Source organism: Gallinula chloropus, assembly GCF_964237585.1.
Source record: "Gallinula chloropus genome assembly, chromosome: 20".
Lineage (NCBI taxonomy): Eukaryota > Metazoa > Chordata > Aves > Gruiformes > Rallidae > Gallinula > Gallinula chloropus.
The window spans coordinates 12,260,402-12,277,957 of NC_140105.1; the positions used below are offsets into that span (position 1 = coordinate 12,260,402).

A 17,556-nucleotide genomic window follows, 5' to 3' on the forward strand; every position below is an offset into this window, starting at 1 on the left:
ATGCTCTGGTTGGCTTCAGTTCAGGACCAGCCCCTCAACTCCTCATTACCCGAGAAAAGTTGGAGAGTTAGCAAGTCAAACATCTCAGACACTCTCAGAGGGCACCTGAGACCTGTTTTTTGGAGAGATTCCTAATCCCAGAGCTCACTCAGCAAATTCACACTGCACAGATGACTTTGCTTCCACAAGTAATTACTAATAGTTGTGTCCAAAACTGATTACTGTGGTAACTGTCTGCAGAGCTGATTGTTAGGATTTTTCAACAACTGAGTTGCTAATCAAGCTGCAAGAAGAATGGGCTATCAAATAAAATCCATAGTCTGTAGAGGATTTTGGAAGAGATCAGCAGTACATATGTTGACAGTAATTGTCACAAGTCATTTTCTACAAAAATAGAACCACAAAGCAGTCAAAGTTGTAGATACAATGAAAGATTTTCTAAAGGTCTAGCAGCACTGCATATTATTTTAATGAATTTTACTTTTTAATTTTATAGCAAAGTAATCAAAAGTGCTAAACCTGACCACTTTAATTTACAAAAAAGTTTCATGTTTTAAGCTATAATCATACCTCGTTATTTAGGTTAGACAATATTACACATTTTTACCTATTTCTATTCAATAGCAAAACAAAATTAATATTAGTTTGCTTAAAAAAAAGGGGAAAGTACCACAGATATGGGGGGAGGAAGTTACATAAAGTATAACAAACAGCTTCTTGAGCAACCTGCAGTTTGTTTGTTATTGCTTCATTTTTGTTTTGGGGCTGTTGGGGTTTTTTTGAGCTACAATTGAAGTCACAGACAATCTAGCCATAAGTGTGAAGTCACTTCAAATGCTGTCTTCTCCCTTGGTCAAACGTCACAGTGTGCATTTTAAGGACATCTCTGGCATTTCAAGTCAGTTCAAATTATTTTCCCAGTTCCCACAAGTTCCCTTTCCAACATGATCAGCATGTTGGGGAACAATGTAATGATGACTGCAGTTATGACAGTGCTGTTTTCTGTGAAGGAAAAGTAGCTTTTCCTCTGTCTTGGAAAGAATCACTACCAAACCTGCAGTAAGAAAAATATTAAGAGCACTTTTTTAAGAGTCTTTCTTAATCCATTCCACTTTCATTTCAGTTCATTTCCAAAGTTAAATTAAAGCCTGCAACCTCTCCTACTGATAAATAGTCAGTTGACTTACAAAGGGTCTGTCTTCTGCCCAGCCATCTCTTGGTTGCCTTTAACCAAACAAGGTTCGTTGATTTGCCACAAGCGCTGTCTGGCTCTCCCGCCTCTTTGCTTTCTTGTTCTGCTGCCTGATTTTCCAGCACACTGCACTAGAAGCCAGCAGAAGAAGTCCTGATGACAAGAGGACTAATCCGAACACCGAGATGATTGATCCGTGGGAATTGAAGCTGTATGCCACGGCAGTAACCACAATGCCAGCTATGAGGATAACTACACCAAAGGGGATGGTGCAGCGGTAACAGGAGAGTTCTGCTCCCCCTGTGGCTGCGGTCAGCTGGCATTCACTGACCAGAGGGATGGTGGTTATCACACAGTCATTGTTATTACTCTTCTCCGCCGTTACAGAATCAGGATGCTTTGGAGCGCCCAGAATCTCTTTAATAGGTTCGTTTGTCATCTTGATTGCCTTGACTTAGTTCTTAGAGCAGGCTCTGCTGGACACACATTGCACTGTGGAGAGAAGAGCGTGAGTTCAACCAAGAAGCATTCCTGATACGTGACAAATGGGTGACACGGCGGTATCCCACTTGGGATCGCGAACAAGCAGACACTCTGACCCTGCAAGGGTTTATGCTCAACCTTTACTGTAATGCTACTGATTGTGGTGGATCTGACTCGATTGTTATGGCAGTCATCAGCACATGAGTAAGTGCTGGAAAGAACTCAGTCACAGACCAAGACAGACACCAACCTCAAGGTGTTGTGGGCCAAATCCCACTTTAAGTTACATCCTGAAGTCAGTATTTCTGGATGTTAATTTAGATTTCAATGTCCTTACATCCTCTGACAAGGAGGTGGAGTTCATGGGTTGTTTTGGTTAAAAATTCTACTCTTGCTCACACCCTTTTTCATGCCGTTTCTTTTTATATTCATTCACCTATACACACGACTCAGATTTGCTCCAACGCACATGGGTAAGAACTGGCACAGCAAAAATCAGGACTCAACAGCAAACTGCTTCTCAAGCCAAGTGTTATTTAGCAAAACTATCAGACAGTTGTGATTAGGTATGAATGTGGGGGAAGGGGGGATGAAGACAGTTCCCTGCACTAACCTACGGTTACGGTAGCGTCCATGCCAGACTGTTGGCTTGCCATTTAAATCAGCTTAATGCAAAAGTAATCGGAGCCTTTCTAAGCCTGTGAAGCCACATCCATGTTCCTGTGTGGGAGGGAGATTCACAGCCACATTCACTCATCATACAGTAGGTTGCTCTCCTCCTGTCTCCATACTGCACACACGCAATCAGTCCTACAGACAGCACAGTTTGCACCTTCATTATGGGCAAAACAGCTATCTGATCCCTGGAGCCTCAGCTCCCAGAGCTGGAGTCCACCTGATCAGATGAGCCAATGACTCTCCACTACTACAGGCTGCCACAGCAGACCTCTGCCATCTCCCTGGAACTGCAGTGCACCTCTGACAGCGCTGAGCCCACCACGGCTGCGCTGCCTTGGGCCGGGCTGTCGCTCGGTGCCCATCACCATGCACAACAGAGACTGGGGAACCACTGAGTTTTCCTTCTGGGAGTAGCTCACAGGACTCCTCTACAACTCTCTGGTATGGGCTGTGTAGCTTTTGCTCCTATGAGCAGCATGGTGTGCAGCTCAGAGAACAAGGAAGAGCGTTGGCAATGCAGCAATGCTTTTATCACTTTTATCACCTTCACATCTGTGACTAGGAAGTTAATTGCCAGATACTTGTATTCTCCTTTTCCTTTCCCACCACTCCACCCTTGTTGCTAAGATATATTCCCTCATTGTGGACAGCCCTTGGTTTTGTGTATCAGTACCTCATGTAACAGACTGTGTGTTTGCAAGAAAGAAGATTTTACTATTTTTAAGTGCACACACAAACAGGGTGTACTCCATGTCTGGTCACAGAGTTGGTATCTGAGTTTCCTTGAACCCTAATGAGACAAGGAAAGTTCAAAATAGGTTTGACAAAGCTTTTGTTCTGCTCTAAGGAAGAGTGCTCATCCCAACACTGTATCTTGCTGCACACAGCTGCTTTCAGGGCTCAGCCCTGCAAGAGGCTCAGCAGCTACGAGACACAGTAGCCTTTCCCTTCCTAATGACAATGCTGAGCACAACACAACGGACCACTCACACAACAGGCAATGGGCCCAAACCCAGACAAAGAAGGTTCTGTCTGAACATCAAGAAACACTTTTTTACTGTAAGGGTGATTTAGTGCTGACACAAGTTGTGCAGGGAGGTTTGGAGTCTCTGTCCTTGGAGATATTCAAAAGCCATCTGGAAAGTCAGGGAAGACTTCTTCAGGTGACTTGGCTTGAGGAGGACAGGGGTGGACCAGATGACCTACAGAGGTCTCTTCCAGCTACAACCATTCCATAACTCTGTGTTTCTGTGAAGGTACCTCCTCCTTGCAGGTATCTCCAAGGGCAGGCAGGGGTTCTGATCAGTGCTTACCAGAAAAACCAAATACATCTGTCCAAACACCTTAGATATCCTAGGTTCTCCTAGGTTCTGTTGCTTTGAATTCTAATGCATGATTAGTACCTTTCATAGCAGTTCAAAGAACCCAGGAAAATCACAGGGTTGCTCTGTCCCCACATGGAACTGAGCCCAACTTCCACTGTAGTGAGACTCATGTTGCTGAATCCATAAAACATTACAGAAGTTCAGCACAATGGGAGAATGTGGTTCCCAAATGCCAACTTTTTTTTATCTCAGTATTAGCCAAATTCAACTTCCTCAATATTTTATATTAAATCTGTGGGAGGAGAATTAACCTCCATAGAAAAGGTCTTGTAGTTCTACATACATTGTAATAACTACTCCAAAGTCCAAGTACTCTAACAGACATAGAAATAGGGAAACTTCCCAATGACTTAAAAAGGCTTTGGATTGGGCTCATAATAAACACAATTGCTCTGAAAAGCATGAATATTCATTTTAAATATATTTACTCCTGTCTCCAGAGTGCTCGTCCTTCTGTTTCAGATGCATCCCCAATGAGACTTAAATCTTGTGGACATCTTGTACAGAAATTTATGAAGAAAGAAGATATATTTATACAGCCAAAACTAACATGAATTTTCAAAAAAAAATCTCCTAAATTACCAAAATTGAGTCAATGGCAAAATACCTGCTGACTTCTGAGGAGCTCAGTTCTTGCCTGTTATAGGCTGTAAGCAGACAGAGCAAATAAACAAACTTTTACTGAAATACTGTAAAGTTAAATAAACATCGGAACCTATTTGAAATGTGAGTAAAGTTATTTACCCCTAGAAAATAGGGCACTAGATCCTCATTGCAAGCAAAGTCACTTCTGACTTACGCCAACAGGTGACTTGGTTCAAGTTTCAGGGTAAGAAATTTAGGCAAAGATACCCAGCAATAGCAGCATCCTCTCACTAATCACACTAGAGGTACTTTCTTAAGGAGCTACTTTGACTTACAGGAAGAAATGTTTTGGTGGCAATCTGTGGCTAGCACTGGATAAAGGGGAGAGGAGTATTTTACCCACTAGGAAGTGTAAATTGAGATTTACTGAAAAGACATGAAATCCATCACCATGCGCACCTACCAGGTCCATGAGAAATCCATCGCAACAAATCCCTTGGCTCAGCGAGCAGAGGAAGGCTGCTTAAGGTGTCTCATATGTCAATTCAGGGCAGTCATTCAGCAGGAAGAGCTGCTCCAGGCTTTGAAGCGTCAGATGTTGCTGAATGATGAACTGGACGTGACAATATTCTAGCATGGAAGTTTCCTACAAGAAAAATTGTTGGATTATTTATCAGCTTCTTAAGAAAACCCCTGCATGGAAACGCTCCCACTGTATGCTGACTGACTCCTGCTCCTAACCCAAATGAAGCAGGAAACGTTCTCCCACGGTCTCTCCTAGTGGTGTCTGCCTCTTTTATTGACAGCACCCACCCATTTCTGACCCTATGTAACATTTTCCTTTGGTGATGGGACGTCTCGATGACGGGTATCACAACCTCAGCAAGTTCCCCCAAAAGAGATAGGCAGGAAAAGGTAATGCACATGAATTTCTGGTGTTAAAAATCTCATTTAACTTCATTTTTATCACTCCACCTATGTGAATCACAACTCGGAATACTCAGCCTTTTGTCTCTTCTGTGTCTCAAACTTCTCTGAGCAAATAACTTCATCGCTTCGTGCCTTGATTTTCCTACCTGTAATCTGACAGTGACAACATGCTTCCCACTAAGAACCTCTTTTCAATCTATTCTGCTATAAGAAAACTTAAGTAATACAATCCTGAAAACTTCAGGGAAAAAAAAAAACAAAAAGGCAAACTAACTTGAGTCCAAGAACTTACTGCAATAAACATAATCCAAGATATCTATTATTGTGCATTACTGGATTTTTTAAAACAAGATTCATAACTCTAATAGAGCCAAGGCAGAATCTGCAGCAGAGCAGGGAGACAGAGATGCAGAAAGCAGAGCAATGGAAATCGGTATCAACCACAGAAACAGCTGTGAAATCACCAAGCAGCTGGGTGAAATTTACAGAGCAGTAGAGATTTATGTTGCTAATCTTATTCAACGTTCCCTTTCTATATGTGCATGATTATGGAAGATCATTTTGACATGGAAGCAGGAGTCCTATGTGGGGATGAGAGTAAATTCACAAACTGCTGCTGTTCTTCTCTAGACATCCTTGGAATAAGCCTATCACACAGCTAAAGTATGTTTAGCTGGTTATTGAAGTTCGCAAAGAATAAGGAAATCAGTTTGCTTATCTCCTTGACTATACTCTGTGCACACTACCCAGGAATCAGGTTGGCATTTGAAAAGTCTGGAGGGAAATGCAGAAAAAATCCCCACTTTAGAGAAATAATCTAGATTACATTGAAACAAAAGCAGACCTCTGGAACTACCTTGCAGTCAACTTCCACTCACATTACAAGAATGGTTATAGCTGTTTGAAAAGCTCTTCTTAGTGCAATTGTGCCCCTTAAGCCACTCTGCCAGCATCATCTTTCAAAAAGATTAATTGCTCTGTCAGTAATTTATTTGGATTTACCTTTGACCATATATTTCTTAAAATTAACGTCTTTATCAAAAAACCTGTCCATCAGAGCAACTTCTTACAGACAGGGTTTCCTCCCTCCTCCTCCTCTCACTCACCACAAAGCTGAGAAGCAGAAACATGAAATCTATACATTAAGTTTCCAGTATTTTAACTCTGAATCGTTTCAGTGTGGTGCTCCCTCAAGAGGCTTCCCACATATTGAGTATCTCTGTGCAAGTGCAAAGAGATGGCATTTCTCAGCCACTTCAGTCCCTTCCCCTTTTTGCATTTTACTCAGAACCGGTGGGATACATTTAAGTTTTCTGCCTTCAGGCTCTGGAACTGATTCTCCATACCTGGCATATTACTTCAGATACCCTCTTTTGCTTCTGTAGAATCCGTTACACCCATGTTTCACATCTGGCTTTGCACTGGAGTGACTACAGCAAACAGCATATGGAGTCCTTCTGTACCACAGCAGAGCCAGCGCTCTGCACTAACCAGAGGCTGCAGTAATCCCAACACAATCCCACAGCTCTTCCCCATGTGAACGCTGCTGGAAACACAGAACTAGATATTTTCACGTAGAAAGCTCCAGGGTCAGGCCCCGAACGACAGGGGTACAACACGTCACACTCATGCCAGCTACTCGAGTCTCAGGATGCCGAGAAGTTTCCACCACCGGGCTTTTAGGTAACGCAATCACCAGACGCGTGGTCTCACCGCTTTTTCGTGTCTCAGACATAGCTGGAGGGTAGGAAGGGAACCAACCAAACCTCCCCGCCAAACTCCTGCAACTGCCAAACTTCCAAACGCGCCTGGGACACGCCACGCACACCCCGGGCAACGCACCGCGCGTCCCGCCTGTGCCCAGCGCCCAGGGGAGAGAGGAGAGGCGCGGGCAGGCAAGGAGAGCCCTGCGCACGCTTTCTGCGCGGCCAGGAACGAAAAGGCGCAACCGGCCAAGCAGGGAGCGCGCCGGCCGCGGGCACCCCGCCGGTGTCATCGGAACGCCGCATCCCCGGGGAAAAGCCCGGTGCCACACAGGAGGACGCGGCGCTAGACCGGCCGGCCGGAGCCGAGAGCCTCCCTGGAGCGCTCGAGCAACCCCAGCCCGTCCCGCCGGCGCGGGGAGCCGGGTTACGGGCGCTGCCGCAGCACCGGCGGGGCCGGAGCCCTGCGGACACCGCGCTGAGTGAGCTGCGGGCGCCGGGCATGCGGGTCCAGCGGCGCCGAGCCCAGCCCAGCCCTGCTGCGCCGAGCCGAGCCGTGCTACGCCGTGCCGAGCCACGCCGAGCCCAGCCCAGCCCAGCCATGCGGAGCTAAGCCGTGGCAGTCCCTGCTGTACCGTCCTGTGCCGTGCCATGCCGTGCCGTGCCATGCGGAGCTAAGCCGTGCCAGACCCTGCCATAGTGTGCCGTGCCGAGCCGTGCCTTACCTCCCGACTGCTGGACAGGACTGCGACGGACACCAGCCCGCAGCAAGCATAAGAGGGGGATGCAGCTCACTGCACAAGGGGCTGTAAACAAAGTTCTTGGTGAGAGCGAAACAATTAAGGGACCGGAGCAAATTCAGCGGCGGGAGCTGCGGCGGGCGGGGCGGCACGCACCGGGGAAGGTTCCGCTCTGTTCTGGGAGGGCGGCGGGGGGAAGGCTGGCCTTGGACGCCAGGCTGGGCTGGGCAAGCAGGGAGGCTGCCCAGCCCTCCCCGGCTTTGCTTCTTGGGGTTGGCGGTGCTGGCCACATGCCCCGTTTCAGAGATGCGTGGGACGTGCGCGTCTGCCCAGGTCATGCGTAGCGGTGAGGTGCTGCAATGCACCCTGGCCACGGCAGGTTAAATGTAGGGCCTGGGGGGGGGGGGGGGGGGCATTTTCCAGCCCTCTCTGCCTTCCTGCACAGGACCATGTGGGGTGTCCGACCCCATCAATCCCAACACATCGTGATGCCCATGAGTGTGGCCGGAGGGCTCGCTGCCCGTCCCCAGCAGAACACAGCCCGTGTAGACCCCCAGATGAACCCCAGAATTCTCGGGAATTAAATGAGGGGGAACATATTTTTGTATAACATCCTTAAAGAATAAAGTTTCGTGTATCATCTGGAAATATTAAACTGTTTTAATCGATGCTTTAATCATGCATTTCAGTGGGACATCAAATACTAGAGGGATTTCGAGTAGATGGGTAGGGGGATGTGTTATTTTTTACCATGGTTTCTTTTCTTTTCGGACAAAAAGCAGACAAATTTTGCTTTCAAGTCTTGTCAGGGGTCATACTTGAATTTTGCAGTTAAGCTTACCCAAAGTTTGTATTTAAAAGTCACTATTTTATCAATGACTGATAAAAGAGCAGTGGACCAGATGTATTTAATCAGCCATCCTGTCTCTGGAAGCATGCATGTACTTTTGACTCCCTTTCCAGGGTGAAATCCTGGCCTCACAGAAATTACTAGCAAAATTTCCATCAACTTCAGAGGGGCCAGGACTTCACCCTGTGTATCATTAAGAACTCCCCAGTGATGGAGATCCTGCCAAAGGTTCATCTCCTCCAGCCGAATCAGCCAGGGGGTTCTGGAATCGCTCCATGGCTTTATACAAGAAACTGGCATTTTTTCCTCATTAGCTTGTGATCCCTCAGCAGAAATGGCAAGCACACTGGATCTGAGGAGAACTGTCATTAGAGAGGATCTCTTGGGCCATTAAGTCCAGTCCTTCCAGGCAGCCATGCCAGGTAATATCTTTTTTAAAATTGCCAAGTTCCAGCTCACACCAACTAGATATCCTACTCCTTCATCTGGCTGGTTATGACCCTTATTCTGCTGGTATCTAGGAACATCAATCTTGTTTCTAGATGCATGAATTAATAGACATATGTGAACGAATGAGCCTTTGACTGAATCAGATCTTTCTTTCGGCAATTAACTCCATAATGTCCTAAGAGGTAGAAATCAGACTCTCTAGGTCTTATTTTTAATAATCATTTATTTCAGATGTAGCCTTATCAGAATTATGCGTGGAAGGGCAGGTATTTCCCTGTCTCTGCCAGAAATACTAACATTTCATAATTACCCTATGAATGTTCAGTATATCTGGATTTTCCTCCAGTATCAGTTCTATTTATCACCTATCAGAAATTCTTGCTGTTAGCATGCATGTGCATGACCTAAATTTCACCCCAATCCTATTACATCAATTCCTTTCTAGACTGTCCAGCACAGTATTTGATCCTCCTATGTTGATAGCAGCCCTCCCTCCCATGCTTAAACCATCAACACTTGCACGGGGACATTCTGACTTTTCCATGCCAAGTTCACTCCTTAAAGTATTACATAAACCAACTCCCAAGAATGATTTTTTAATCTGAAGTACACAGAAACACGGATTGAAGCTGGATTTAGAATTCACGTGTTTCAGCACAAATAAATGCCCCAGTGGATAGGCTAGAAAGCGGCACTGTATTCTAGACCCCAGTGCAAGTGTAACTGTGTTTTGTGAGGCAGAAAAACTGTGATGGAAAGTGATGGGAAAGATATCTCACCCTAGTGCTTAAATTCACCACCCTAGAAGGGTGGGTTTGTAGCTCCAGGGAACATTAGGGCCAGATTCAACCTAAGCACCCCTCTCTGGCCTTTAAAAAAGGGATGACTATGTCTGCCTTTTAAGGCCTTGCTGTGTTCTGGGCATGACTCTCCAAGGATATAAGGAAAGAAGTACCAAACATACCCAAAGGAGCACATTTGGCACCTGTAGAAATTCAGTGCAAACAGCTGAGGAAACTTCAGGACTGGGCAACAGCTGCAGCGAGGGGTTACAGGTTCACAATTTTGGACTGCCATGCTTAAATGCTACATAGTTCCCCTTTTGGACCTGCCCTAAATGACAAAATCTCCTCCCTGTGGCCTTAAGGCAGCTGCTTTGGAGGAGGTGCAGCCCCATGGCTGGGACAATCAGGGAGGAGCTGTGTGATTCAGGACCTCATGCAGCCTATTGAGAGAGCAGAGGTTTACTCCTAAATTGAGCAACGCTGTTGCTCTGCACACAAAGACGCACTCGCAATACTTCATGGCTTCCTTTGAGTTTCTAAGTCTCCTGGGCCTTAACAGCACAGCAAACAGTGACTCATTAATCTGGCAGAGCACAACCATTCTGGGCTCCCCAGCCAATTAGTTTTTCTTGCCTTTTCCCTAATCCTCTACTGAATTTTCCTTTATTTCATCCCCTACACAGGGACACGACACACCAGTTGATTCCATGTACTGGAACTTTTATAAAGTGCTCTTTCAACAGGTTTAATATGTTGTATGTACCTTTTATGTCATGCAATGTGTATGTTTTGTCATAGGGAATGCAGCCGTGACAAAGATAGTTAAACCAGAGAACCAAACCTCTGCTTCACAGAAAATGCTGTAGCTCCCCTCTCATTCAAACAGCACAAGGGAGTTCAGCACTGTTCATAGAATCATAGAATCATCGGGGTTGGAAGGGACTTCCAGAGATCATCAGGTCCAACCCCCCTGCCAAAGCAGCTCCCCAGCTCATATTGCACAGGTCGGTGTCCAGACAGGGCTGGAATCTCTTCAGAGAAGGAGACTCCACACCCCCTGGGCAGCCTGTCCCAGGGCTCCCTCACCCTCACTGGGGAAAAGTTCTTCCCCATGTTGGTGTGGAACTTCCTGTGCTCCAACTTGCAGCCATTGCCCCTTGTCCTGTCCCCACAGACCACTGAAAAGGGGCTGCCCATTTCCCCCTGCATCCCATGCTTAAGATATTTATAAACATTAATAAGGTCCCCCCTTAGTCTTCTTCTCTCCAGGCTGAACAGTCCCAGCTCACTCAGCCTTTCCTCATAGGGGAGATGCTCCAGGCCCTTCATCATCTCTGTATCCTCCTCTGGACTCTCTCCAGGAGATCCCTGTCTTTTTTATACCAGGGAGCCCAGAACTGGACACAATACTCCACGTGGGGCCTCACCAGGGCAGAGCAGAGGGGGAGGATCACCTCATACCTGCTGGCCACACTCCTCCTGATGCACCCCAGCATCCCATGGGCTCTCTCAGCCACCAGGGCACATCTACCCCCTGTCATCTATCAGGACCCCCAGGTCCTTCTCCACAGAGCTCTTCTCCAGCAGGTCATCCCCCAGCCTGTACTGATACAAATGGTTATTCCCTCCCAGGTGCCAGACTCTCCACTTGCTTTTGTTGAATCTCATCTGGTTTCTCCCTGCCCAGCTCTCCAGCCTGTCCAGGTCTCTCTGGATGGCAGCGCAGTGTTCCTGCGTGTCAGCCACTCCTCCCAGCTCTGTATCATCGGGTACTTGCTGAGGGTGGATGTTGTTCCCTCATCAAGGTCATCAATGAAGATATTAAACAGGACTGGACCCAACACCGAGCCCTGGGGAACACCACTAGTCACAGGCCTCCAGTCAGACTCTGCTCCACTGATCACAACCCTCTGAGCCCGGTCCGACAGCCAATTCTTACCCCACCTCACTGTCCACTCATCTATCCCCTGCTCTCTCAGCTTTGCTATCAGGATGTCATGGGAGACAGTATTAAAGGCCTTGCTGAAGTCAAGGTAGATGACATCCACTGCTCTCCCTCCATCTACCCAGCTGGTGATGAGATCATAGAAGGCTGTGAGATTGGTCGAGCACGATCTCCCCTTGGTGAATCCCTGCTGACTGCTCCTCATGACCTTCTTCTCTTCCAACTGCTTGTAAATGGCATCCAGAACAAGCTGTTCCACCACCTTTCTAGGAACAGAAGTGAGACTGACTGGCCTATAGTTGCTTGGATCCTGCTTCCTGCCCTTTTTACAGACCAGAGTGACATGCCATCCTCCAGTCTTCAGGCACTTCTCCAGTTCTCCAAGATCTTTTGAAGATTATCGATAGAGCGGCTCAACTGTTGGTTGGTAACTAGGAAAACCACCCACTCTGTGTAATCAGGCCCATGAAATGAATAATGTGCTTATAAAAAGAGAGGGAAATGTCTTTGACGACTAGGAACATGAAAGGAATTTTCCTGAAACTCCATTAAATCCCACCACGACTTTGGTGAGCATCAGTTATCCTGCTGTGCATTTGAACTTTGTTACTGCCCTGCTCAACTTTCACTTAATCTTCCTGGAGTGCTGAAGAAGACAGGACAACTGGTACTGAAAACAATTATTTTTATCTCCTACTGCTTTCATAGTTACAGGAGGGTCACATTTGAAAAGGTGCATTCCTTAGGTGGACATGTGCTTTTAATTAAGAGATGCACCACAGCACCAGAAGTCAAATCCTGAATCTTGCACAAGTCAGTTCAACATGGCAGTTTTCTGGCTGAGCTAGGAGGGAGCCTGGTAACAAACACGGGGCAATGTCATTTCATCATAACAGTGCTTTTTGTGAGAGACTATTGCAGTAGGATCCAGCAGATTCAGCTGAGATTTAAGACAAGGTAGAAATGATGGCTCTGCTGAAGGCTTTTCTTTGTTTTCCACCTGTGCTGAGGCCCAAAGAATTTACAGAGCACAAAGATATGAAGGAAAATGAAGGCAAAGAGCTGAAAAACTGACTTGTCCAAAACTGACCTAGTGAATGATTTCAAGACATTTTGTCTCTTGCTTCCCTGCTCTGCCAGGAATGGCATCAAGAGCACACACTCTTCAAATGGTGAATCTAATCAATACAGAGCATTCAAACCAGATGTCATTGACTTTCCAGCAGTAAGAAAGTATGGGTTTTCAGCCAACCTACACAGACCATCAGGTGAATGACTTCCTTTCAAGCAAGCTTCTCTGTAGGCTTGAGGCAGCTTGAGGAAATTGGTGAGAAGGGAAAGAAAATGTTACAGGGAAATGACCTTTTGCCAGTGGTGTTCAGTGGCCACTGCTGCACAGATACACAGCCTTAAGGCCAGGAGAAGCCCTCAGATTATCTCAGTTGACATCCTGCACAACACAAAACATTTGATTTTACATTCAGTCCAAATATGTTTTTCAGAAAATCAGCCAATCAACAGGTGGGAGACTGTCTTGCCAATTCATTTACATGTTACTATTTCACTGTTAAAAAACCCAATGATTAATTCCTACTTTTTCTGTTTCCTTTATGTTAGTTTTAAATCTTTGGGCTTTTACCCTGCCTGATGAGTCCTTCTTTGTCCTGTTTTAGTCACGATCTAAATAGCCTTGCTTATCTTTTGAATGAGTCATTTTAGGTCATGCAGATAATAATAGTGCACTCCTTTCCTACAGCAAAGTTTTAAAATTACCCCTTTCCTCAAGGCCAGGTAAACAGGCTGCACCTCACAATGCCCAATGATGTGCACTGTTTTCCAGAAACGCTGTGGCTAAGAGGTTTGAATCAAAAGTCAACATGGCCAAATGATGCCAGGGGTCCAGCATATTAAAACTCATTACCAAAGATAAAAAATTAGAAGTATTAGAAGGCAGGAAATGAGCAGATCTCCAGTTGTGCTCTGAATTCTCTTCTATTTGGAAGAGCTTCTATTTAGCTCTTGAAACTAGATACTCATTACAAATATAGTCATGTTTTGGGGTTCAATTCAACACCATGAAGAAGGCTGTTACAAGCCTGTGTTCTGGTGGCCACTTAGGACCTGTTCTGACAGCTCAAGCAGTGCATGGCTGGTGCTGGTTCTTTGTCAGTCTGGGTGACCCTAACTGCCTACATACTTAGGCAGAAATATAAAATGCATAAAACTTAAAGAAACATAAAATAAACACAGTAAAATATGTAAAGATCTCAGTGTGGCAGACAAGCTAGATTTTTTTGCACATTCCAGAAGTATTGAAAGAACAGCTTTCCCTTTGACTCATAATTGAGGGGAGGATATAGACTCATGCATGTCTCTGGTGGGAGATGCTTCTGTTACTTATCAGCTTTCTGGATAAAGAATTTTCTTTTTGCAAGCTGCAGAAGTCCTGGAACAATCTGCAAGAAAAGGTTTCACATAATGCAGTCAAGAAAATAACAGTAGCAGATTATAATTGGTTTGGCTGCGTATAATAGAAATACAAATGTGCACACTGTATAAATGGTGTGTTTAGGACTATTTAGCACTTTGGCAAAGTTTATGGAATGCACTCAGCAAAATGCAACGACAATAGTATACAAATGTCTGCACAGCAGTTGAATCCATCAAAATCCCACCTCTTTAGTTCAAGAATTTCTGGAAGTGCACCAGTGCCACACAGAGACAGAGGCAGGAAAACACAACGTAGCTGGCAGTGTGCTCTCACACACGGACACCTACATTCAAAGCAAACACTGAAAATCATCTGGGGTCTGAAAACCTCAACGTAGTATATTCATTGCTGCTTTCATCTCTGGCCACATATGATTTCCTGATGGAGGAGTTATCCAATTCACTGGTTTGATTCCACACTCTAGAGTGCATTGATCAGCGTTGATTTCAGTAGCAGAAAGGTTAGGTGCTAGGGTGGAATGAATAGATTATTTCCATTCAGAAAAACAGGTGGGCAATTTAGGTGCATTAATCCCATTGATAGCACAGATCAGCAAGTTTCCTTGAAGTAATATTTCCCACTGAAAGCAGCATCAGCTAAATGCCTAAGAAATACTAAATATATGTGTCAAGTCACGTGTACTTTTGAAACTCCCCCTCATTGCCCTAGAATAGTAACCCTCTATTTTCATTCAGTTAGTATTTAGGTCTCTGATCCTTGTGTGGGACTGGATCGTGCTGTATCTAGGCTGCCTTTGGTAGCTGTGCTCAAGCTTGGGTTCATGTTCCCCAAACCAGCTGCCCTGAAGCAGTTGCTGTCCCACTGTTGGGGCAGAGCCCTAGATGTTAGTCCCCTCTGTGTCTGAACTCACCCCCAACTACAGCCACACTATCTAGCAATGCAGATACCAAAGGGTTTGTGTTCCAAGTTCAGCTTCTATCCCTAAGCTAAGGGCAGTACATGGACACACAAGTGATAAATAATAACACTTACATGAAAATAGAAATTAAAAGTCTCCTTTCAGGACTGTTTTTGCTTTCTCAGTAATCACCACTCCTTATTTACCAAGAAAAAAGGTCACACAGCAGTGCCTTCTTTGGAAGTTTTGGTCCCTTGTGATATAAAGCTCTGTCCACGGGAGTGCTGGGGGAAAAAGAGAGCAGCCAGGCAGCTGTAGCCTACTTAGAACTGATGCCATGCAGACAACCATGTAATGCAAAACATTTACTGTAAAACAATAGGCAATGCTGAGCTGTGCTCACTTCAGTCCTTTTGCACAAACAAGGCTTCTTAAGGGATCGTGTAATCTCACAAGATCAGTGTCCTTGCTGTACGTGTCCCTGCTGCACATTATACATCAACCTTTGACTCACAACTCCTCTTTTTTCATACCAGGTGAAAGTCATCTCTGTCCACACAAGAGCCAGAAGCTCATTCAGTCTCACAAGTCCCATTTCAGAGCATGGATGGGATTTTTAAAGAGGGATAGAAATGTGATGCAATTGCTATAAAACTACTGTTTCTGCAAGATAAATGCACTCAGTCTCACCTACAGACAATTGTTTCCTATTTCATTTTAAAGACAAGCCCCTCAGCTGGATGAGCAGTGTAGCTCCACCAAAGGCAACTCAGCTCAGCCAAGAATTTACTCACAAAGCTCAGCTGTAAGAAATGTCACCATGTTTTGGAGACCCAGCTGGCCTGACTGAAAGCACACTGTTGTAATTCAGAAAGAACACAAATAAGCAAATATATTTTATATGTACCGTATACATATTAATAATAAAAGGTCACAATACAAGTAAGCATGGTACAAAAATACAAGAACTGGAATGTTTGCCTAGCAGTTTCCTTAGGGAGGTGTGAGCAGGTAACGTATGAACAGAGACTTTTCATCACTAGTGATGTTGGTTTAGATGTTACAGGTCAAATTCTGGCATCAAATTTATATGCTGGGAGGAGGATGGTGAGATACCATGCTGCCATCTGCCAGAGAAATCTTCTGGAAATCTGGCTGTGCAAGGATGACTCTCAGCCTGTATGTCCAAACCAGAGTCAGCCAGAAATCCTCGTTGTCTGCTTGCAAGCCACTTGACTGGAACTGGAAGGGACAGCTGACTGAAGTGAACTCCTTGTCAAAGAAGTCAGCAGCTTGGCAGGGAGCTAGAAAAAGGCAGATTTTGCCAGCCAATGCCCAAGTGCATTGTTCTCCTGTTAGCAGGAAGGGTTTCGGTCACTAAATGGGTTTGGTGACATTCCATAGCTCAGAGCTACTTGTGTGTTACTCTGCAGACAGCGCTTAGCAGGGAGATCTCACAGGAACCACAGCGAAGTTGGAATGAAATAAGATTCTACAGCTCCAGTGAGAAAACCTGCCCAGACCACTGGCGTTCTGATGCCCTGAATGCTCTGGCTGTGCCGGTCCTGCACGTCAGCATACTGTGGTACTGATGGTGCCATCAGCATACTGGTACTGGAGGTGCCGTCAGCAGGAGCCTAGATAAAGAGTGCGGTGTGTCCCTGCCGAGGGGTTGCTGCTGCCCCACTGCTTGGCGCAGTGACAGAACGAAGCGGGAGAGGCACGGAGAGGCCGTGCCGGCCACAGACGCTGCCACACAGACGCCGGCAGCTTACACCGCGTCCTCCGCTCACTACACCGCGGCGGGCAGCGCCCCGCGCCCGCACGCCCTCGGCACGACCCAGCGGCTCGCCCCCTCCCCGCGGCGCTGCCATGGCGGCGCGGCAGCCCTGAGGCGCGGCGGGGGCCGGGCGGGGAGGGGCGGCAGCCGCCATTGGCTGGGCCCGGCGCGGACGCGGATGCCCCGCGCCCCGCCACCGCTTCCGGCCGGCGCGGGGGTTTCGCCGTTGAGGGGCTTCTCCCAGGAGCAGTTTCGGCTGCCGGCGGGGAGCTGGGCCAGCCGGCGCTGGCTGCGGGTGGCCCTGGCAGCTCCCGCGGCAGGGGCGGGAGGATCTACCGGCTGGACGACAGGGTAGGCAGGGGGAGACTCTGCGGCGGCCGTGCCTGGTAGAGCCTCGGGCCCTCGCCACCCGGGGCCGGGGACTGTAGAGCAAGAACCCTACTAATACCTCCCTCGGTGTTTATCTCGCCCGGAGCAGCCTTCAATGCAAAACATGCCAAACGTCCAGCAACAGCTCCCAACCGAAATAAAATCAGTTGGCGACGAGGTGCCATGATGACCCGTGACAGGCACACGGAGCCGGAGAGGGACAGGGGGGCCAGAAACACTGACGGGTGGAACGCAAAAACAGGGACTGGAGTCTAGGCAGAGACAAAGAGAGAAGGAAAATAATAGCCTATTTGAGACTCAAACGGATTGT

General features: G+C 46.6%; 1 protein-coding gene across 1 annotated transcript; it reads right to left on the reverse strand.

Moving 5' to 3' along the window:
• Positions 1–1,226: 1,226 nt before the first annotated feature.
• On the reverse strand, positions 1,227–1,640 carry TMEM100 (transmembrane protein 100; the record flags this gene model as incomplete). Its single annotated transcript, XM_084273619.1, has 1 exon — positions 1,227–1,640. Exon 1 carries the CDS (start codon positions 1,629–1,631, stop codon positions 1,227–1,229), a length of 405 nt encoding a protein of 134 aa, XP_084129745.1. The 5' UTR covers positions 1,632–1,640.
• Positions 1,641–17,556: the final 15,916 nt, after the last annotated feature.